Source organism: Ixodes scapularis, unplaced genomic scaffold (assembly GCF_016920785.2).
Source record: "Ixodes scapularis isolate PalLabHiFi unplaced genomic scaffold, ASM1692078v2 PGA_scaffold9__187_contigs__length_104089568, whole genome shotgun sequence".
Lineage (NCBI taxonomy): Eukaryota > Metazoa > Arthropoda > Arachnida > Ixodida > Ixodidae > Ixodes > Ixodes scapularis.
Window position 1 is genome coordinate 12,946,181 of NW_024609884.1, and position 23,262 is coordinate 12,969,442.

Below are 23,262 nucleotides of genomic sequence, written 5' to 3' on the forward strand. Positions count from 1 at the left end.
CTTACAGCTTTGGTAGTTGGTTATTACCTTCTCTTGGCCGCGAGATTCTACCGCCGCTCTCGCTGCAGTGATAAGTGGAACTGCATGCGCTCAAACATGCCTTGACTTGGAGCGCAGCTAGGTGACCGCTGGGTTATGTCGTCGGGTAGCGTTTGCATTGACTGCGAGATCGTGTTGCGGAAGCACGTTTCATGTCTTATTCATAGCTAGAAGCTCGCACTAATAACCTCTAACTGTTCGAAAGCAAAAATCTTAAAAAAAAGTGGCACTTCGCACGCGCTTTACGTTTTACGTTTTATTTTGGGTATTCACTTCAACTAATTCCTATATGGAAGGCGAGCACGTGCAGCGCCTGTACCTACGTTCCCAACATTCTCTTTGATGCTTGAGTAATTTAGCGGAAGGTCTATTGTCTATACTCCTTTTCCGCACGAGCAGAGAAATGGCGGCGGCCAGTTGCCTTGCTTGCAATCGCCTATAGACGATTGCAAGCAGGGCTAGCAGGGCATCTGGACGTCGCCATGTCTCTGCACGTGCGAGCAAGCACATGCGATTGCAAGCCTGTCAAGGCCACGTTCACGCGCATGCTTCGCGTGCTGGTGCCCATGGTGCACCTGTCGGGTCGCTAAGCTTGTAATAGACCATTTGCTATATTACCCAATCATCAAGGAGAATGCAGAAATTGGCGTTCCACGCGCCACACGCGCACGCCTTCCCCGTGTAAAAGATTCGAAGTAAATAAACAAAATAAAGCGTTGACGAACGCGCGTGCAAGATGCCATTTGTTTTGGGTATTGGCTTTAGAAAAGTTACTACTGCTGAGGCCAGCACGTGCGGCGCGTGGAACACCAATTCCTGCATTCTCCTTGATGCTTGGGTAATATAGCAATAGGTCTATTGCTTGCTGCTTGCTGCTTGCACTGATTGAACTGTGATGTAGCGCGTGTGGGCTCTGGTTTTTGTAAACAGTGGGATCGGGTATACGTTGAGCATGATGGAAATTTGCCATCCTTAAAGGGACCCTGCAACGCGTTTCTACCTGTTTTTGAACATGAATTAACTACGAAAGAACTGGTGACTCTGTAGCACGATAAAAAAAAGATTCATTTATAATAAGATAGGTTAAAAAAAAAACTCTAGAATTTTTATTTTTGTTTCATTCTGTTGGTGACGCTATTGTAATAGATTAATGGAAAACACAAACAACAAGGGCGTGCACCCACCACGAGCAATGGTCGTTGCGAGCCGTGAATCTTAATCCATTTATGAGCATGTGTGGATGATCCGCAGATTTACGGGTGCTTCAGACAAAAATGGAACCGCAAACCACGCGTAAAAATCACGACAAGCAGTCACGTGTACTTTTTCAGCCAGTCCTGCCTCCAGTGTCTAATAACACACTAGCAATGTAAACATAACGTCACTATAAACCTGCGTTTCCCACTGATTGGCGCTTCCCTTTATTCTAAACAACCTTTAGTTTTCTTCTTGTAGTGTCCTTTTTAGGGCTGCTTTGGTTCAATAATGTCTTCTGCGGTGAATGGTAAAAACCGGATCCGTTTCTCCACTCAGAAAAGCGGATTGCGTTTTTTCCCTGTTCACAGCAGAAACCAAAAGGAGTTGAGACGGCGAGTTGGGCTAGTTGGTTGTTCATTCCTAAAGTTAGTCGCCAAAAACAACATGAACACAAGAAGAGATGCAGACTGGACGAGACGTTCTTTCAACTCAACTTTAATTTGAAAAAAACTCACAAACGCGAATACAGGCTGAGGTACACATGCGCATGGGAAATATTGCGCATTCACCATGCAGATAAAGAAGTGGCGAAAAATAGCACGTTTTGCTATGTGGCACGATCGTTTCTAAGCATTCCTTATTCGTCAGGGATAACGATGCAAGTTGCGCATGTGTACCGCAGCCTGTGTTCGCGTTTGTGTATTTTTTTTTTAATTAAAGTTTAGTTCAAAGTGCGCCCCGTCCAGTCTGCATCTCATCTTCTGTCCTTGTTGTTTTTGGCGTCTAACTTATAAATGAAGGCGCATTCAGTGAGGACAGCTCCCATTAGAGCGGCCATTAGGGCATCAAGCTTGACTCTCTCGACCAGGAGTCTCCGAACCCCGACCCGCGGGCCAGATCAATACCACCTATAGTCGGATGCAACCTAAGAACAATCTTTTAGCTCCACCCACAAGCGCATTGCGCCCATCTGAAGTGCCTCCGCCGTCGAGAAAGTAGTTCGCAAGCAACGTTGCTTTTTCTTCCTCCAGGAAACGTGTCTTAAACTACTACAATATTTATTTAATTCATTCAGGACATTTAAATAAGTTAGAATACGTTTTTGTCAACGAAATAGCTGTTTAGTAAAGAAAGAAAGAAAGTCATGTCCAATGTACCGTCTTCCCAATTCATTTTCTGTCCAAGATACTGTCTAACATACCGTCTAACATACCTTTCAGCAGTGCTAAGCCTCGCGCCCGCTTCGAAATTTTCGTTGGCGATAGCGTCGCTGGATTCTCACGTCGCGCAAAAACTGCTGCAAACGCAAGCCGATACCATCAAGATTTCGTGGCGTAACCTCGGGCACGCAAAACACAGTGCAAAAAAAGCAGAATAATTGTCACGAGAAACTATAGCATCGCGTTGCTAAGGCCAGCAGCCATGTTGAGCTTTTTTTTTTTTCAAAAGGATCGCGATTGGTCCACAGAATCGTGACGTCATGAAAACAATTGGCTGGCGTTTCTCGGCGTAGGATTACATTTTCCTCTGAGAGGCATTTCCGGTTTTTTCTTAGCTTGCAACCGACTATAGTAGACAAGGCCTGCGCATGACGTCATCATAAGTAGATGCCCCCCCCCAAGCGGCAAACAGGCAGAAGCTTTACGAGAGTATGGGCCCCGTCACAGCTACGTCGCATTCACTGGCGGTCACAGCTGTGTGCGCCACTGCTGAGCGCGAGCTGATGTACTCTTTTTCACCTTATGATGTAGCGCAGGAAAGGCTACAAGCGCGAGCTCCTTGCTCTACGGCCCATCTCGGCGGCAGAAGCTCTCGTGCGTTAAGAGCAGCAGCCAACGCTATGAGCTCGCGCTTCTAGCCTTCTCTGCGGTACAACATAAGGTGAAACGGAGTATAGCGAGCTTCCTCAGTTCATTTGCAACATGCATGCGACACCATCAAGATTGCCGGTCCTAGCAGCCTATTCGAGTGAGCACGTTCGACACCATTAAGACTGTTGGTCTTATACTTCGTTTCACCTTATGTCCGAGCGCGGATGATGTTATGAGCCGAAGGGCCAATCAAACAGCGCAAAAAGCGCAACGTCATGGCGTGCTCTCTGCGCTATAGGACTAGCCGGTGGCGGAGCACGCACAGAGACACGGCGAATACCGGCTGGTCCTATCAACTGCAGAGAGCACGCCATGACGTTCTCCCTCTTTGGCTGTTTGATTGGCCCTTCGGCTCTTAATATCAGCCGCGCTCGGACCTAAGCTGAAACGAAGTATAGTAGCCTATTAATGTGAGCATAACCACTGAAGCAGGTGATGAAGCAGACGATGACTCAGACGATGTAGCAGACGATGTAGACGATGGCGCTCATCCGGGCTATCTAGGGGGCGCTGAGGGGATATACTAGTGACGACGTTTAGAGGAGGAAACGCGCAGGCCTTGTCTTCTAAGTGGTATCGATTCTACACCATATAGGTGAAAAAAGTAGAGTCAGTGGACTGTACGACGCAAGCGCGGTGCCCGATATTCCGCAGAAGAGAGCCACTGCGCAAGCGCAGAACTCGTTTTACAGCCCTGTAGACAAAGACTGGCAGCTCATAGAAGGATATCATGGAATGGTCTGTTGTACATACTTCGTTTCAGCACACGCCTGAGTGTCAAAGGCTAGAGACACGAACACAGACTGAACGCGAAAAGTCACAGAGCCGTTTATGCGCTCGTATGCATGGTGGATGAGCCGGCGGACGAGCAGTCACAGAAAGACGGCCTCATCGGCTCGTCGTCTGCTATCGAATTGAAGGTAAAACGAAGAGCAGATTGTTGGAAAGGTTCGGCGAAGATTTGGCCGTATACTGAGGAACGGCTAGAACAAAAGGGAGTGAGACTGGCGCCTAAGGCTCGTCCCCCTTTGCGCAGCTGATGGGAGGCGGCTCTGGGCACTCGCCTTCTCCGGGCACGGCGGCCTGCTGCGAGCCCGCCCGGCCCTTGGTGGGCGAGTCTCCGGGGGCCCCGGTCGTGGCCTCGGCGGCGGCGGGGCCCGCGGCTGTCTGCTCGCTGCCGGCCAGTTCTTACGACTCCCGGCTGCTGTCCACCTACCCGCAGCTGGCCACGCCCAGGTTCTACAACGCGGGCTACGGAGACCAGGCCGGTGCCGCAGATTACGCCAACCTGGCCGTCGATTCGTCCGCCTTCTACCCGACCCTGGTGAGTGCTGCTGCCGAGGCCAGGATCCGTCGGAGCTTTTCTTATTCCCGCCTGGGCGAGACCTCAAACCTCCTGTAGCTACGTAACGGCGTAAACGCCCACCCTTGACGGTTTTTTTTTTCTTTTCTTTTTCACCTTTATTTGCCAGCTGGGGGTTTATTTTTAGGTCCCTTCTCACGTTGCGTCTCAGGATCGTCGATATGTGGGGTTATTTTTGATTCAATACCGTCACTGCCTTTGCTTACTTCATGTCCTATCTAAAACAGTTCCTCGTTAATTACGTTGTGCGTTTTAAAGTGGTTTTGAAGCGACCTTGCATTTGGTCGTGCAGTCGTGCAGTGATTCAGATTTTAGCTTTGTACATTGTGACTCTGTGTCCAGTTTCCAGTAGAAAACTGGGAGGGCCAGGATCGTGATCTACGAAGAAACTCGGCGAATGATGACGATTGAAAAAAGTATTCACAGTTGTGTGACACTGGACATGAAGCTCAGCATGTTTGCTCCCGTACGCCAAGTGTCAGGTTGCAGACTTCATTTGTAGATCAAAACGCTCTTATCAGTCGCATCATTCACCTTACTTCTGTAGAGCGTGATGATTGGCTCTCCTAGTGCTCTGAGTGAGACGATAGTCGCACTGGCGCTGTCTAGAATACGGCGTATACGTTTTTTTCCGGAATTAGATTCCGTGCGCTTCATGGTTAGCCGAATCTGGAAGGACCAATTGTATTTCTGGGCTGGTGGCATCGGCTGGAGGGCCCAAAATTAGCAAAGACTAACCTCGGACGTTATCAGCCAAAAGCTACACGGCCTATTCATTTTTTTTTTATTGAGAAGACTTTACTTTTCTTCTTATTTGTCATCCTTCAAAAATAATACAACTACCCAGTCGTTGTCCGAAATCCAATTAGTCGTCTCCCACAGATGCTTAGACGAGAGCTTAGTCTTCTTCCAAGAGCGGGCGCTAACGTTTCCACCGAATAATACAGGGTCACTTTGGGTGTAGAAGTGCGACTTCTACCTGGAATCTTTGATTGCTCGCACGAATAGCAGTAAACGCTGAAATTTAAGCTCGTGACGCATGAGCCTGCAGCGCGAGCTTTCCCTCGATGCGCTGCCACGCTGCAGCGCGTTACCACACTCGGCCACAGAACCCTCCCTCCCACTCGTCGTGAGCAACGACACTATACCAGGGTGACCCGCGTTCATTACAAAATAAAGAAAAGATTCAGTGCGGCGCTTATTGAATCTTCGAACCTTTTTCAACCCGCGCCCGCATTAAAGTAGCCCGGACCCGTTGGCGACGACGAGCGGGGGAGTTCGCTCTGGCGGCTTACTGCCGGCGAGGGAGGTCGGGTCTCGCACCGCAGCGGTCAGGAGAAAGCCATCACCGCAAACAAAACACACAAGGTTGTTCGACAGGCAAGTAAGTCGTCTTCCGGTTAGGAGATGCGCAGGGCCGTCCGACGGCCACACTCAAAGGGGCGCGTGGGCCGTATACCTTAATCCGTCTCGCATTAACGTCGGCGCGGGCGAAAAGGCGCACCGGCGACTCATGCGGCGCGTAATTAGCCGCCTGCCCAGCGGGGAGGCAACTGCGGGCAGGAACAAAAGGCCGGGCGGTCGCCTTTGCTACCTTTACTGCCGGCCCAGACGGACCCGGCGGTCGGGTCCGGTCGAAACACTTAGGCTCCCCGCGAGGCCTGACCGCGTAGATCCTGTTGCGCAAAGCGTCTAGGCCTCGTTAAACGTGATCGTAAAAAGCCGTTCAACGCCGGAAAGCATCGCGGCGGATAGGCGATCATTGGCGGCGCAAGGATTTCCCCGTTGTTGCGCCGAACGTTCCCTGTGCTCTCGATGAGCGGAGATCTGGTGCAGCGCTGAGCCCCGGGGGTAGATCTCGAGAGAGGAGAAGGATCAGCGAGGACACGCACCCGGCAACAGGGCCGTTATTCAGTGAGGATGGAGGAGGCGCCGTTTTGCACTTGCCTGCGTTCGTTGTTGCGCCGCGTATTTCGGCCCCTGGCTGAACAGAGCCAAAGACAAACTTTCTTTTGTTGTGTTCTGGCGGCCCGTTTCCGTTTCCGTCAAGTTCCCAAAGGCTCGAGGTCTTTGAAGTGTGGAATCCAATTCAAGGAACCACCTGATCCCTGCTTGTTATGTTGCGTGCCAAGCCATTGCTTGAGTTGGATTCCACGCTTCATACGAATCATAGATGTGCCGGTCACTCGCTTCCGTTTCTCGACGCAACGCAGTCAAACGCGCTCAAACGCTCCCAAACACGACTGTGGAAATGGGCTTTTAAACTCCGTCGCATCCTAAATTGGACTAAAGCCTAAAGGTCGGCGGGCAGAGAACTACCTTGACAAAAACGTGCCTCCGTGGTAAAAAGTAGTCCGCCTTAAAAGCATTGTGGTACGGCCAAAAAGATACGAATCGCAAAGGAATTGCCGTTCAATTCTTTTTTTTTTACGCTGTTTCATATGGCAAATAAAATAATGATATATTTATTTAAAAAGAAACTCGAAATTTGACAGAATGTTTTTGTTTTTGCCATATATTCATTACAATCCAATTCAATCAAATCCCGTATGTGTAGCGTGCACGGTGGAAGATGTCGCATGTTTCCCACGTGGACCTCTTTCTCTTGCATATAGGACAGCGGTAGTGATCGTGCGGTCACTGTGGTTTCTTTGCCTTATCGTTTCCAAACACTTTTTAAGAAGGCTCCCTTCTGTTATCAAACGCGCAAGGTTGTCTTGACGTCTACTGCAAGCTCCGCGTTGAGAGTCCGGCGGTGCCGGATACAACGTCAATGCTCGGAGAGTGTCGCATAAATATAGTGTTCAAAACTTAAGACCTCACCCCTCTGACGATAATTTACCTGGTTTGTATGATTATAACTTTTGTTACGTTGCACGATATGGCATAACTTATATATAAAATCAAAGCTTACACGTATACTATTAAAAAAAAAATAGAGTTATTGTTAGTTACCTTAGCGAAATCCAAATTTTATTATGCAAGAAACTCTAAAGGTACCGATTTCAACATAATTTTTTTTCACAAGGCCATTTTAATTTTTAGTGTCTTTTTGCATAAAGAGCCCTTGGTGTGGTTTAAAATGTCGAATACAGATCATGTCATACATGGTTAGGACACATAAAACCGAAGGTTTTGAAAATATTATATATTTGGAGATCCTCTCTAAGATGCAAATCTGGGTCGTCCAGTAAAGTACGTTGCTGGGCTAGTTGGTGCATATTTAGGCCCAATATAATATAACGAAAAAGAGACAGGAACAAAGAGTAGGTAGGACAGGCGCCCCAAAAATGGGACGACACCAAAAAAATGGGTCGTCCCATTTCTGTTCTGCGCCTCGTGAGCGCCGCCCGAAGCTTACGAGACGTCGAAGTGTTATCAAAGGAGAGAACGTCGCTCTGGAAGCAGAAACTTGAAACTCCTCCTTTTCGTTTTCATCTTGTCAGTAGATGCGTTTAGTAGACCGCATTCTAGAACTACGCTTTGCTATCGGAAGCTCGTGCCGTCACTTTGAAGCATTCATTGAGCACGCGCCTGTTCGGGCCCGCTCTCCGGCAGCGTACGATCTACTAAAACTCTCTAGCGACTATCCGATCTTTTTTAGGGGCGAAGCTCGTTAGGGTCTAGCCTTGTCCGTCCGGCGTCCGTGCTCACATCGATCTTGCAGGTGCTCGTGCTCGTGCTCGTGCTCGTGCTCGTGAACTCATGTGCTCACGTGCTCGTGCAGGGCAAAAAAAAAATGTTTCCGCAGTTGGCACAATTCGAAACTGTGCGGGGAGACCCCAATGGATTTCTAGTCCATCGCCTTAACCACTCGGCCACGACTGCAGGACGAGTAGGGGGCTCTGAGATGTGGTAGTAACTCAAGAGCTGGGGATGTCATGGGTGAAACGTTGCATATAGCCGCTCAACGTCTGTACAGGAGAGGACGCTGCGGTCAAATGCGTATATAATCGCGTTAAACTTTGCATGCATTGGCTCAACGTTTATAGACGAGAGGGCGCTGCGGTCAAATGCTCAAATGCGTATATAACCACGTTCCATACTACACATTCTCTTTCTGACATGGATGAAAACGAACGAAAGGCTCGGCATGCTGCGGCTCAGTGTCTACGCAGACAAGCACCACCAGAGCTTCGCCCCAATCAACATCATTCACCACGTGGAGAGAGAGAGAGAAAACATCTTTATTGATGCGGTCGTTTTTTTTAATACGTTACTAGGGCTCATTGGTGAATCGCGTCGGTGATTCGCGCTCGTAACTCCAAGCGTGGACAGACCGCATTCATGCTTCGTGTGAAGTGCGGCGGCTAACTCCAAAGTACCTATGCACGCGACATGCGAAGCATGAATGTTCCCGTTGACTGTGTCACAACGTAATGGAATCGTTGTGACCTACACAAACAACGTAATCGAACGCTACGATATGAATAAAGCTTCAGGCAGCTGAAGCCAACTTCAGGGAGGTCTCAAGCAATCACCGATGGTTGAACACGTTCCACAGAATTACACTCTGTTAGGAGACATTTTGCAAAATTACTCTCGCACCAAATAGAATACTATACGAACGTATAGATACACGCGCTGCGCGCGCTCGCCTTCTCCGTATGAAACATTCCTAGTAAATAACCAAAATAAGGCGTAGACGAACGCACGAGCAAAGTGCCATTTCTTCAAGTATTTTTTTTATTTTGTTTGCTTTAGAACAGTGACTGCTGCGGTCGACGGCACGTGCGGCGTGTGTGACATATATACTCGCAGCATGTTCCTTGGTGCTTCAGTAATGGAGCGAAATGTGTATAATGTTCATGCTGAGCGTATTATCGGGAGACTCGAAGTAGGAGATCAGTTTAGTCTTGTACGATATTACCACGTACTGCGATTTAATGCGTAAAATGAAAATGTAGGTTTTGGAAACTTCGTGACTATCTTACAACTCACTGCTTACGTAAGGAGGCAGTTGCACATGGGGAGAAATTGTTCGACCGAGTGTGTTCGATCTTCAAGTAGGCAGTTGATCTGTGATTTCATCAGCTACTTGTAGTTGACAGTGTCAACTGTAAACTGCATATAATACTATATAAAGCCTAAAGGCTGTTTCACGTATTTCCACTGGTTGCGTTCTCAGCGACCCCAAAGTGAAACCAAAAACAGAGGCACATGGATAACTACGGCTTATTCTTGTCTTTCCGTTGCTTTTTACGTTGCGTAGAGCGAACACTCGTTTCCGTGACTGTGTCGTTGCTGTCGATTGCTCTGAGTTAAACCAACGCATCTGTCTAAACCTAAAATAAGCATAAAACAAATGGCACCTGTTTACAAATCCCGACTTTGGCACCATTTTTTGGGGGGTGGTTCTTTTATTTTATTTAATTCCTGTTTGTAATTCATATGCAATTAGGATTATGTACTTTTCAACTACCTCGAAAAAAACGACGACAACATCCTTCGTTATGCGTTTTACTTAAATTCAAAGCAAGGGCACCCAAATACGCACTGCCCATTCTGGAAATCAGGAGCTACCTCACGTTGAGCAACATGGTTAGGCTTGATTGAGCTTCCATGTGCGCTACAAAACCAACGTCCACAAAGCGGTGTTTTCTCAGCGATGGTATTATGCACTAGTGTAGACAAGCTGCAATCTAAGAAAGCGATAGTTAAACTTACATAAAACAAATTTTACGAATCAAACATAAACATGCATTCGTGAGCGACAGAAAGCAGCATAAAATGAGAGGCGAGTGTTTATGGGCGACTCCAGCGAAATCAACGGCACCTACAGCGGCTATAACAGGAAGCTGTGGCGGCAGGTTCGCTCGCCAGTCTTCTCAGGCGAATCAGATGTTAACGGCGCCTGGCGGCCTAAAGACGAAGCCGTGAAAGGGCTCGAAAACACGTGATGGAAATCGCCCTTTCTCCAACTCACAAAGTCACGGGCGCGAGCACGTGACTTTGGATAGTGCCTTCGAGGCACGAGTTCTCGTGCAAAGAAGGCATTCTGCTGAGCTATCGCCCACGCGCCTGCGCCTCTGTCTGTACTGTATAAATTTGTAAAATGGACGATCGACATGGTTGCTTTCCATTTGACGATTTTTTTTATTGCATGTAAACCTTGGTAACTTCTTCATTTGAACTTAACATGCGATCAAAACATGTTGTCAAGCACAAAGTAATTAGTCAACTAAAACAAACTTAAACTTCTATGAAGCGCGGGTCAAGAATCTACGTGTCGATTATGCTGAAGTCATTCCTTCGGAAAGATTCTAGAGGTCATTATGTAGACGTCGTGTCGACGTCGTTGGATTCTCACTTTGGAAAGACGATGGTGAAATGTTTCAAAAAGACCCGCCGGAGTCGTCGCCATCATCGACCTTTTTAGACGATGTGACGAGGCTTTCTGGGAAAGCATTGTTTAGAAGGTATATTTACGTAAGTTACAAGAAAAATCTGAATGGCATCACTGAACCGCATCTCTAACATTTTAATTGGTTCGCTACAAATTGCCAGCGAGCTTGTACGGGACCTTATGAGATACAGACATTACGCCGGTCATTGCGAGCGATGAAGGAAGTATAACAAATATTTTCGAGCCTCGAAATAGTATATTCATTAAGTCTGAGGTCTGTATGTTCAGTGTCCCCGCGCAAGCATCATGGTTGAATCGAATGTTACCGAGAATTGTTGTTCATCCATGTTTTTTTTTTTTTTTTTTAGGTTGAAGAGATATGCCAATTATTCATATTGACTCTCGAGATATACTTTGTATTATGACATAAGATCCTAGCTTTTAAGGCATGCCCGGCAGTGTATTGTCTAAAAAAGCACTAGGTTTTTACGCAGAATGTTATAGACACGGGTGGTTAAAAGCAGTACAATAAAAAATCAGCCAAATTAGAAAACAAAAATTGCAAAGATACTAGACACCTCCTTTGTACGTAAGACATTATTGTAAAAAAAAGACTAACAAAGAAAGAAATTGCAGGCACTTCAAAAAGAACTTGATCACTGCGATGCCAACAATCTTAATTAAGACTTCGAAAAACGACACGGTGTCCCCCGACTCTTATGCTTTCTTCTTTTTATTGTCTATATTATCGATCAATTACGCGAGTGAAAGCGCGGCAAGACAAATCAAAAGGAACATTTTTTTTTTATTTTCTTCTCTCATTATGTTCTTTAAGAGAGTGATTAACGTTGTTGACTTTACGAGCACACTCGCCGATGCGCCAACTCCCAAGGGCCCAGAGAGCATCTTCCCAGGCCCGAGACCGGGCCTGCCCACTCTTCACACTTTTCTCAGCGCCGCATTCGTCTACAGACACCGCAGTTTCTCATTGCTCGCGAGTCTACCAGACAACTCCATTATCCAATTAACAGCCAGTCGTGAACTCTGGAAAGTGGCAACTCTCGCGCCGCGAGTCAACAGCGCGAACGCTCATCGCGAAAGAAAAGTAAAACCGACGGGTGATGGAAAAAAAAAAAAGAAGACAACAGTGACATTAACGAGAAGAGTAAGAAAACGGTATATTCTACCGGGCGGAACAGAGCAAGGTGGCACGACTTTAAGCATCTCTAAAAGCGTCCCGTTTCAGAGTCGGTCCGCGGCACAGAGGGAAGCGGCTAAGGCCAACGCGGGAACGCCGTAAAAATAGACCTGCAGCGCGTCTTTTCGATCGGGCCACCGTTCCTGACCGTATCGTTGATTCCCTGCAAAGGGAAAGACAAGGGGCCGCTGTCAATCAACAACAGCGGGCGAGATCCGGGCACGCACGCTGCACTATAGACACAAGCGCGGCTCAGACACACAATGCGCGGAGTTTCCTCCCGACTCTGTTTTACGAGTCCGGGCATGCTCCGGCCCACTCGGAAGGCTACAGGAATGACACTTGACGCTGATGGGCGCGAGACGCGACGCCAGGCGCCGTGCGCCAAAAAACAACAACAAAAAAAGGGCATTAAAAGCAAAGGACAGAGCACGCCGGAGCCTTCTGGCGCCCGCCGTGGCGTATGGGAAGAAAACGCCGGGCGGGCAGGTTCAATGACAGAGGGAACAGGCAGCAGACGGATTGTTTCAAGCCATGTCACATGTCACGCCGGGTCCTGAGTTTAGCAACTGGAAAAGGGGAACCCGGGAGAGCAGCGAACGCTTTCGCTCCTCACTCCGCGTCGGACGTCTCCGTCGGGAGGGCCCGCCGCGCACGCACACTCGGGCCGTATAGGTTACGTGCACTGACAGCTTTGCCGGCTCTTCTGACTGCGGCGGCGGACCCGTCCAAGCACTTCGCAAGAGAAAAAAAACACGCTGACACCCAGCGGCGGATCTCAGGCACCTCGCGCCGCGGGGCCGCCGCCGTCGCCAGCGGGAACGACGCAACACCCTCCCGCGAAAGATGCAAACAAAAGAGGAATCTTAATCGGAGATCCGACAACCGCGAAACCGCTGCAAGGCAAACAGAATGCGCTTCCGAGCTTGTTGTCAGCTCAATGTTTACGGTAGTGAGGCGCGTGTTTTGTGTTTGGTTGCGTGCGCGCGCCGGGCTCGCTTGCTGCTTGGCCTTTCTGCCACTGCGGGAGAAGGAACACGCGGCCTCAATGCACTTCTTTTCGCCCAGGGTTACAACTTCGATGCTTTTGTTGGCGACATATGCCGGGTGGGAGGTGCAGAGAATACGTTGATGCGAATGACATTGGTGGTTGGCGACCGGGTCTTCAAGCGTGACGACCAAAGTCGTGGCTGAAGAAAGCAAGATCTCGACGTAGTCCGGGTGCGGTGTAGTGTGGGAAAGACGAGTTGCCGTTGCGGTATGCTCTTCCGGTCACTTTGCCCCGAGAAGAGAGCTCTTCTTCAATATACCCGCGGTGACACTTTGGACAGTGGTTTGAGGGGAAACAAGATGGCTTTGAGTTGCTCCCCGTCCGTCAGCGTGAAGGACTCGGCGCTTAAAATAACGTGAATTTTGCACCAACGTAAAAACGCAACGCAAAAAAAAAAAAAAAAAATTGTGGTTTAAAGTAAGTAGTTATATAGTATAAAGGGATCATGACACTGATGATTTTCAAAACTTCTCTAGAAAACGCAATACATGGTTTGTACGTGACTTCATCTCATCATGATAGAGGGCATTCTTAGTTCTTGGAGATAAAAACAAATTCGGTGTTTGCGAAGTGTAGTGCTGAGAAGGTGGTAATCGCTCGGCAGCAAAGCCACCGCAATGGCAGCTGATACGGCGTCAATGCAAATCATATGTATTGGCATTGTTCACTTACCTAATTTTTGTTCTATCAAAACGTGTCTAGTCAACAGCACCTACAACATTGTTGAATGCGGCTTGTAGTCTGTAAAAGCGTGCACACCCTGTAATATTGCGCGTTGCCCTCGGAGGGCAATAACGTTGTAGTATTGCCTTATAGAAGCGCTAGAGCCGACATAGATACATCACAGCCGGCACAGTCACGTCCCGCTCACAGGAACAAAATTTTTAAATAGTATTTACGTTGTTGAGTGGTGCTCTACTACGCACCAACTGTATGAGCAGCTGTTGCCTAGGTTTCCTTACTTAAAAAAAGAATAGATTTTACAGAGTTTATTGGTTGTTATTAATGTTACAGAGTTGATTGGTTGTCATTGATGTTACTCGTAGGATTGTTGCCCAACGATCAAACTGATTTGTCGAAAATACTGTAAGAACTTTAGTTCACAGGTGTGACAGGCAAACTTTGTTTGGACCGGCACGATCAAGAGAGCTGCGATGGATTGGAAAGGTAACTCGAAGGAATATGTTGCCTTGTCGTATAGAATGCGAAGCTCCCATGCGACACGACGGAGATCTGACACGCCCCCGCGCTTTATGGTGAACTTGCGCTCAGCTACTGGCGCGCCCAATTAAAGGCGTGTCTCGCAACAATTTCATTCTTCGCTTCACTCGTCTTTCGTTTGTTTATGTCTTCTTGAATGCGTCAAAATACTATATCTTATTGTTTTAGCAACGAGTACCTATTTCGAATCCGATATAATGCCTGCGATGAGAGCTTGCGTCACATCTTCGGAAATTATCGGGTTCTTGTCACGGTTTCCGATATTGTAAAACGAGTATTATCATGATGCCGAATACAACCGTCAAACATCATTGCGCCTCTGGTGGTCGAGAAAAGACTTATGGGGCTTTCCGGTCAAAGGACACAGGCTGGCACATAGGGTCTGAAACGTTTCATTGTATTGTATGGAAGTAAATTAGACCTTCTTGCTTATTCGTTCGATTGGTCCAAATAACTATATTTACTAACTGGCATCAATATAACTTTTAGAATATAAAATCGAGAAAGAGACACTTTTGGAAGCTGAGATTTTACCTCGGGAAACTTCCCCTGCCGTCCTCCTCGACCACACCTCGGGCGGGTGCCCCGACCACAGCCGAACTCGACAAACAGTCAACACAAAAGCGGGCGGTCCAAACTCCTCCACAGCCGCAAAGAATCCCAAGTTTGCGAGTCAGCGGGCGAAAGACTACAGCCGAAGGGGGTTCGGGCGGGCAGGTTGGCCTCCAGAGGCAGGGTGATGGTCAAGGCCCGGTATCCAGGAGCCACGTTCTCTGCGGGCGTCTGACAGCCGCTTATATTAAGTTTAGCAGCATTCTGGAGCCATCTAAGCAACCACTCCCAGAGGGTGTTCAAATGAAAAGGCTCGAAGCCCAAAGCAAAAGCATAATAATCCTCAAAACAACCGCATACACAAGACGAGACACATTCGAGCGAAGTTCACAAGATCAACAATAAACAATACAAAACAAAATCGAAGTCACGATCACAACAGAAGCTCTGCGAGGAGAAACTGAGGGAGATGGAGGAGACGAGAGTGCGACTCCGGTAGAAACCACGAGCCGTGCCGTGAAGACGACCAGCATCGGCCGAAAGACACTCGTGAACCCGCAAAAGAAATAAAAAAAGAAAAAAAGAACTTGCATTAAACATCTTGTAAACCCTGAGATGGGGAACGATAAAAAAACGGACGAACACAACAAAATCTTGAGATTTTGTTGTGTTCGTCCGTTTTTTTATCGTTCCCCATCTCAGGGTTTACGAGATGTCGATTGTTTACCAGCTCGCCTGCACTCTATCACTGCTTGCATTAAACACTCGTGCGGGAGCACAACTTCGCGACAGTATAACACACAGCTCATACCGCCATATTTCACGTACCTGTAATTTTATTTCTCAACCTTTTTGGTCCCATCGCGCGGCAGCAGGTGTTTGTTTGCCGCAGCAATGATGTATGTTACCGCTACGGAGCAGGATCACCAATTTCCGGTTATTTCAGCGAAGGTTATTCCGCGTCGCTAAGAGCCGCTTGAGCCTCGCCGCTAAACTATCCGTGCCCGCTGTTTGCCTCTTTCGAAGTGCATAATCACTAAGCGGGGTGCTTTGGCGCGTGATGAAGACAAGCTGAAAGAAATGAGCACGTTTTAAGGTGCGCCACCGCTCGTTGTCACAGCCGAAGAACGAACGAACCCCTTGCCTTATGAGAGAGTATAAGTGAAACATTCTGGCAGCCGTACCCTGGCGTCCCGCGCTCAAATGATGATCGATGGACCAGCTCCGCCGCGCCTGCACTACGCGGGGCTGGCCATCCCGCCGAGATGCCATTTAATTAAATGGTTTGTCCGAGACTGCCGACTGCAACCAGATCTTTGCTTTGTTCGCGTCCACAACTCGTTTCGAGTAATTGCGAAACGACTCACGCAGTTTTTCGTGGGCTTCGTTGCCTAAATTTCGTTCGCATCGCTTTCGACAAAAAAAAAAAAAAAAGACAGCCTAAACAATATGCATATATATATATATATATTCTTTTTTTTTCGTTTCTGTTTACGTAATGCTCTGCAAACACTTCGTGGTACGTAAACGGGGGCATCGCGAATAAATGCAAATATCAGAGCGTCCTACTTGATGGGGAGTCGCTATCTCTGCATCCATCGTCCGGCAACGAATCGAAGGTCTCGACAATTACTCAGAATCGAATAGTGCGTGAAAGCAGGATAATTTTGTTAACTTAATTTTTATTATTTACAACGATACGTATATTCATATCGTGTCGATAAAACCAGTACCCACTAGCTTGCGTTCTTTACATCGAAATGAAGTATAACCTGATGTTAAACACTAAACACATTTCTGATATTTAATAACTTTTATGCTGAACTACCCTGACTTCTTCCGATTAAGAGGTTTGTCTCATAAAAATGCTTCTCCAGAACTAACTTTTTTTTATTACACTGAATATGTGATTAGTTAATTGCAGTTACCTATAAACGAAAGTACCGTGTTTGGTGGTTGCAGTCACGAACCTCTGCGAATGAAGGATTGCTTTAGGGTAGGAGTTCCTTCATTCCTTAATTACTTACGATATTTAGCTTTAATCTCTCGCACGGATGTACCTAACGACAGTTTTAATAATAATACTGATTCGCTACTGATAGTATTTTTATACGAACTCGTGTTTAGTTTGCACAAGTACTAGGACATGTATGGTATTTAACCTTGTAACCAGGATTATGCGAAATACTGTTGAAGAAAATAGATAACACAGCAGCCCTTTACTGGAATAGAACAAAAACAGCAAATGTTTCTTTTCTGTTCAAATAAATCATGAAACAAAAAATAAAAAGCTTCAACATAACGCCTGGTGAGCTCCTTGTCCCATTGGCAGTAATATACGCATAAAATAACACTCAACGTTTACTTTAGAAAATAATAGCACCGGGAAATAGTACAACGATAGACGGGGAAATAGTACACCAGACAAACTCTTTTCGAGAACTAATAGCCGGCCACGGTGGGATCGCAAAAACGAGCACACACTAATTAGGAAAAGAGATATCTGAAATTTTCCAATGAGGCTTCCTTTCTAATTAGTGAAAATAAGCGTATGGCTTCAATTAGAAACTTGCGTAGCGACATGGAAAACCCTTAAATCGGTCAATTTTAGGATGACTTGAAGTAGGTGGTAAACAGAAGGGTGAGCTAGAGTTCCTATACTCGTGCAGCAGGCGGCTGGCACCGCGAAACCGCGAAGGATTTTCTTATGATCAAAGTGTTTGCATCGCCAAGCTTCCGTCTGCTGCACGAGTGAAAAGTTGAGAGCAACACCGCTCTTCCCACGTGCTTCATAGTCTTCCTAAAATTGACTAATTTTTGAGTTTTTTTCGATGAGGCTCAGCAAGTTTCTAATCAGACCGATATGTTAATTTTTTGCAAATTAAAAGGTTTATTAGCAAATTTTAGATAATTATTTTGCTAATCATTTTTTTATTCTTTTTTGGAATACCTGACGTCCGCCGTGACTGGCAGTTTGTTCCCGAAACGAGTTAATTTTTTTCTCAACTTTCCTACTTACAGTGATTTTTTTTAACTGTTCGCAGAAACACCCTTTACAAAAAAAAAATAATAATAATAATTTCAGCGTTACTGTCTAGTAACAATTGTGTGAATGTTTATTATTGGGTCTCTGGAGCTGTTTTGAGAAACTTATACTCAGCAACAACTTTTCTGTGCTATGTTGTTAAGGTTTGCGTTGCGTATGTCCACAGTGATGCAGCGTCGCACTGTTCCTAAAGCATGTGGCGTCATCGTGTGTCGCATTTGTACGCCGTATCGTGCAAAGGAGACGTAAACGAAGCCACGCGATCGCACCAGTAGCTTTGACGGCGTCTGAGTGACTGCGGAAATTACGCTAGCTTTGACAATGTGGCCCTGGAACGTAGAAGCCGAGTATGGGAACTAAATAGCCAATCATTTGCTGCCAAATTATTTGTTCTGCCTTCCAATATTCATTGCAGCGTGTTTAGTAAACGACACAATCCTGTTCTGATGCAGCTAGTTCAGCTAAAATTAGTGGTTTATTTTTTTTTTAATAGGTTACCGATTTTTATTATTTTCTGACTAGTGAATATTACCCTGGTGTGACTACCGTAGGGTGATCTGCAGATAGCATAGCTCCCGGATAATTAGTGCGTTGGTTCAGGCCCCCGTCTTTTGTTGATTTCTGCTATGTATTTTGAAAAGCCAAATATTTCCTAGCTTTTTTGTGATGTGACGTAGAATGACACTATCATAGGCTTGAACGCACGTGGCTTGACGAGCGCGCCGATAATTGCGTCATTACGTCAGATCGGACGATTGGAAATTGTGCAGCTATCCATTTTGTACAACAGCCTTCTGAATGCGTCTGCATGCATGTGTGAATGAGACTATTCCTTACATAAACTCCATTAAATATGTTCGGCGCACTGTCCCTGTGAACGGTGTTTAGTATAATGTACCCGCAAATCGGCTGCATCCCGTCAACATCCTTTCCTTCCCAACGCCCATTACTTTTTCAGACTTCTCCGAATAGCGCGTACGGGTTTATCCAATAGTACGTAAAACTCGCTCCGGTAAAAAAGAGGAAAAAAAAAAAAAAACGAACGCGAAACGATATGTCGGCAACGATCGCACTTTCGCATGCAGCCCATCGGGACATCTTTCGAAGCCCCACCTACGGAGGAGGCCTGAGGTACTTCCGTTCTCCACAGTTCCTCCACCTCGTCTCCTGCGTGATGAAGGATCCCTGTTCCGGCGCGAGAACGCATGCGCGGAGGTTCCCGAGGTTTTTTCTTTTCTAACGGGCCTGGCATGCCAGCATTCGTGGGTGGCTTTTCGGTGTTCTAGCGCATGGTGGTTGGAGAAGGTGGGCGGAAAGGAACGCCCGGCGCGCGCGAGCCCCGTAGAGAGGATGGTAAATCTCGCAGGGGAACGACGATAAGAATGCGTGCCCGTGGTTTACCGGACGCAGATCCATTGCCGCAGACTCCGCCGCAGCTGGAGGGACCGCAGCCGCCTCGCCGCGCCCAGATCGCGAGCGGATAAACGGGAAGAACGCGTGGCAAAGACTTGGTCAAGACGTCTACTGAGTGCTGACTGACAGGACTAACGCCACACAAGTCGCCGCCCCAAAAGCAGACGATATGTGGGACCCCTATGCCCCGCCCCCCCCCCCCCCCCCCCCCCCTGGGCAGACTGGCTACAATCATGCGTCTGAGCTGAGACTGTGCGAAAGAAAGCACTGCCAAAGCTAGCACACGAGCGGAGTGGGACGTGAAATCGAGTCTCAAGCGCTCGCAAGCCACAGGTTGGGCAGGCTTTGTTTCACACAGTCTAATCTAAGACTATGATTCTAGCAAGCGGGCCCAACTGAATCCTGTGCGTCCATGGTGGGGCCCTGATCGATCCCCGGACGGGTATTTTACACCTTGCGCTGCTCGCATGGAGTAATGGCGGAATAATGTTGTGCTCTGTGCACAAGTGCATGTGTAGAGTTTTATAGAAGGCATATTCATGAATGGCAGACATTTACTGCAAGACGTAGAGATTTCGGGGAAGTTTGCCCCAACTTTCTTCCTCTTCCAGAGATGTTGTGACATTCTTGAAGAGCGAGCGCCACTCAAGACACCTCGCACCACTCGCCGCTTTTTCGCAATAGTCTGCTGAATCATTTCAAATGTCTCTGCTCCGCATTTGTTGAGTTTGACGCAGAATCGTTGTTGGCTCTCGCTCGGGTTTACATTGCACGCTGAAATCGCCGTTGTGCTCCAGCACGCAGTCACAAAGGATCGCGTAGCGCAGTTCCAAATGTACAGAGAACAATGCCCTCTGGCATAGTGACACACGAAGGTCCCTGCGTTCAACAGCTGCGTGCGTATCACTGTGCTGTCTCCTTTTTTTACGCTACAAAATTACTCTCGAAACTTTTTGATCGTACCTCTTAGTAGTTGAATATGTACATGCAGTGTAATTGTAAGCTGAATAAGATAAGCCTCTTAACAAAACTTCGACTACCCCTCTGAGGATTCCCCCCAAGTTCCTTCTATTAGCTCCGACCTTCTTTTTCGTGATTTGTTCGAAACTGCTGCTGTGTAACTTGACGCCCCACCAGCGACCGGTCCGATAGCTTGCAAAACTCTAGTGAGGGCTGCGTCTTGCGTGTACCGTGTGTCTTTGTTGTGTTTTGATTTCTTTTGCTTTTAGTGGGTGATCTTAGCGACGGCCTTGAAATTACCGTCCCGAATGTCGAGCCCTCGAACGATCAATCTCCTACAATTGACCGAAATGACTCGACCGGCATGGCATGCGTTCGACCTTCGAGCTGCCGAACCCAATATGTAGCTTTGCGAGACGTGGAACACTGACGGATGGAAAGCATAAATGACGCTGACGTTCGCAATTAGCCAAATCCGCCGGCTTTCCGGTGGTACGTACATATACGTCGTCTCATACCAGGAAAGTTTGTTGGTGCGTGAACACCTCGAGAGCGGCGTGCTTACACTCAAAGTAACAACGTGGTCCACTTTCTATTCATCGTCGTATTCCTTCGTGCTTTCGCGTCTGGGCGTCGGTGGTCATTGATATATAGAATTCGAGATGTCCTTCAAAGCCTGACTGAGGTTTGTTTCGGGAGCCCCTAAAGGGGGGAGGGGGGGGGGGGGGGAAGGGTTGTTTTCAGGTAGCAGGACCTCACGGTGTTTTTAGTTTAATCACGGCCATATACCCTTGTATAAGGGTGTTCATGCATCGGCGATCATGCCCCATGGACTCGGCACCCGATAACTGCTTAACCGACCAGTCTCGGTGGGTAATAAAAATAATCAGCAATCTTCGATTCTGGCTCGACTGAACTCGTTAAGACGCTATCCTGACGAGTTTGGGCAGCGGATGGAAGTGCTACGACGCGCGGGATACTGCCGCAGCACATACATTTACGCGGACGACAGCAATCTATTGAACGTGCTCCTACTACCAAAGCATTCCTATCTCAACATGCTTGCACTCAGGGGGAGAGAGAAAGAAGAGATGAGATGGAGAGAAGTGAAAGGACCCGCCACACATTTATGCGCTGTGGGTGTTTGCGCAAAGACGACGAAATGCGCCATGCGAACAAATGTAAGGTGCATTTTAATTAGATTCAATTAGATCACCATGATTTAATTGAATTCTGAGTTCAAATAAAAATGGAGAGGGTTTGACCCCAGACGAAGCATATTAAAATCTGTGTGTAGTGTAGAGTTAGCGGTGGATGATTTTGTTCAATGCACGACAGTTAAGCGGGGAAGCCCTCTTGCGTGGGGAAAACGCTGTGAATCTCTTCAATAAACTGGTGCGGCCCAATACTTTTTATTTTTTCAAATGAAGTTACATGTTTAATTTTTTTCCTAATTGCCTCCGAAGTTTATAATTTCATTCGTTGGTTTCTTATTTTATGATTTGACTGCGTAATACCTTAGAAATTCAACAAGTGTGATTTTAAAAAAATACGTTGAAATCTAATTGGGGAAACCAGGAATCATCAAGTACACTCATACCACAACAGCTACCTTTCGATCCTTAATTATGTATGAAAGACAAAACAAAACACTAAGGATACCTATCTCTCACTGCTCAAGTTAAAAGCTGTGTTTATGTTGTCCACGTTTTGTTCCTAGTCTCGGGTGTTCAAGATGTTGAATGTTCACCAGCTCGCCTGCATCTTCTCCGTTATTTCTATCTTCAAAAGCTAGATTATTTTTGACTATACTCGTTATCACCTCAGTAAAAAAAAATGTTTCGGAGATAGTTTATACGTTGCGCAAATTTATTATTTTCGTAATAAAAAAATGTTTTTTTTTTTTTTGCGTTTGAAGTGCATATATTCAGATAAAATAAAATATAAATTATCTTAAACGAGCATACAGAAACCTGAATATGCCGTAATAAAAGAGAAATTTCGTTTTTAACAAAAAATACACGTCGTAGTTTAGTGTTTTTGTTCATGACGGAACTAACATAACGAAGGAACGAATATGACGGTCGCTTTGCTATAGGCTTCGATTGCCCGAACTCATCTGCTTTCTTACCCCTACGATGATATCTTTATATTTAGTTCTGCAGTAACCCGGCTGTACATGTAATTCATTCAAATCATAAGCACGTTCGCGGCTTTGATTGAATTTCGTCAAGAATTGCAGTCTCTGACAAACCAAACCGACGAGAGTTTGTGCCCGTTTGGAGCTCGCCGGTCCTGAATAGGGAATCGCGCAGCTTCAGTTTGTTATTTGAATCCCACCGCGATGTAAGCTCCGCCTGAAAGATCTCTGCTTGGCATAGCGAGGAGTATAATCCGTCACACTAAAAGTGTCCTCGTAGCAAATCAGAATTTTCGTCGACGACATGGGTGATAGGTAGAAGCGTAACCACATGCATTATTTAATGTCGATCTGCAGCGGGAAAACGCGCGCAAGACATTTGTTCTGCATTTTTGTGCTCCCTTTTTCTTTCTTTCTTTATTTTTATGCCGCGACATAGCCGTTCTAAAACTTGCCCACCAGTTAAGAGGAGCTCCCATAATGCGCCCATTTTCCGCGTCTTTATCGCAGCAATTCAAATACAAGCATCTTCCTTAAGAAACAGCATTCCCGCGATGTGTCGGTTAGGTGAGTAAATTCCAAAACGTTTGTACATTATAGGTTTTACTCGAATTGAGCGGCGGTAAATTACTTAAAACCACGATGCTCAAACGCGGCGAGGGAAGTGGACTACACGACACTACCTACAAGATAAATATCGTTCGGCTCTTTTAGTAAGACGCTTTCGCGGAAAATGGCAAAAAAAAGAAAAAAAAGAACAGGAGACGTGCAAGTGTTTAAGACGTAGTGGGTTGATCAGATGACTGCCGCAATTGGACGTGGTGCCTCCCCCCTTTCCGGCTGCCCTCTCCCTCGTCCTGAGTTC

At 46.8% G+C, this 23,262-nt stretch overlaps 1 protein-coding gene across 1 annotated transcript in view; it reads left to right on the forward strand.

Annotated features, from left to right (window-relative positions):
• LOC8023367 (iroquois-class homeodomain protein IRX-6) overlaps positions 1-23,262 on the forward strand; it is a 175,430-nt gene that overhangs the window by 63,043 nt on the left and 89,125 nt on the right. Inside the window, exon 2 of the mRNA XM_040205634.2 lies at positions 4,144-4,431. Coding sequence (XP_040061568.1) covers positions 4,144-4,431 — 288 coding nt within the window. The remainder of the gene's footprint in view (positions 1-4,143; positions 4,432-23,262) is intronic.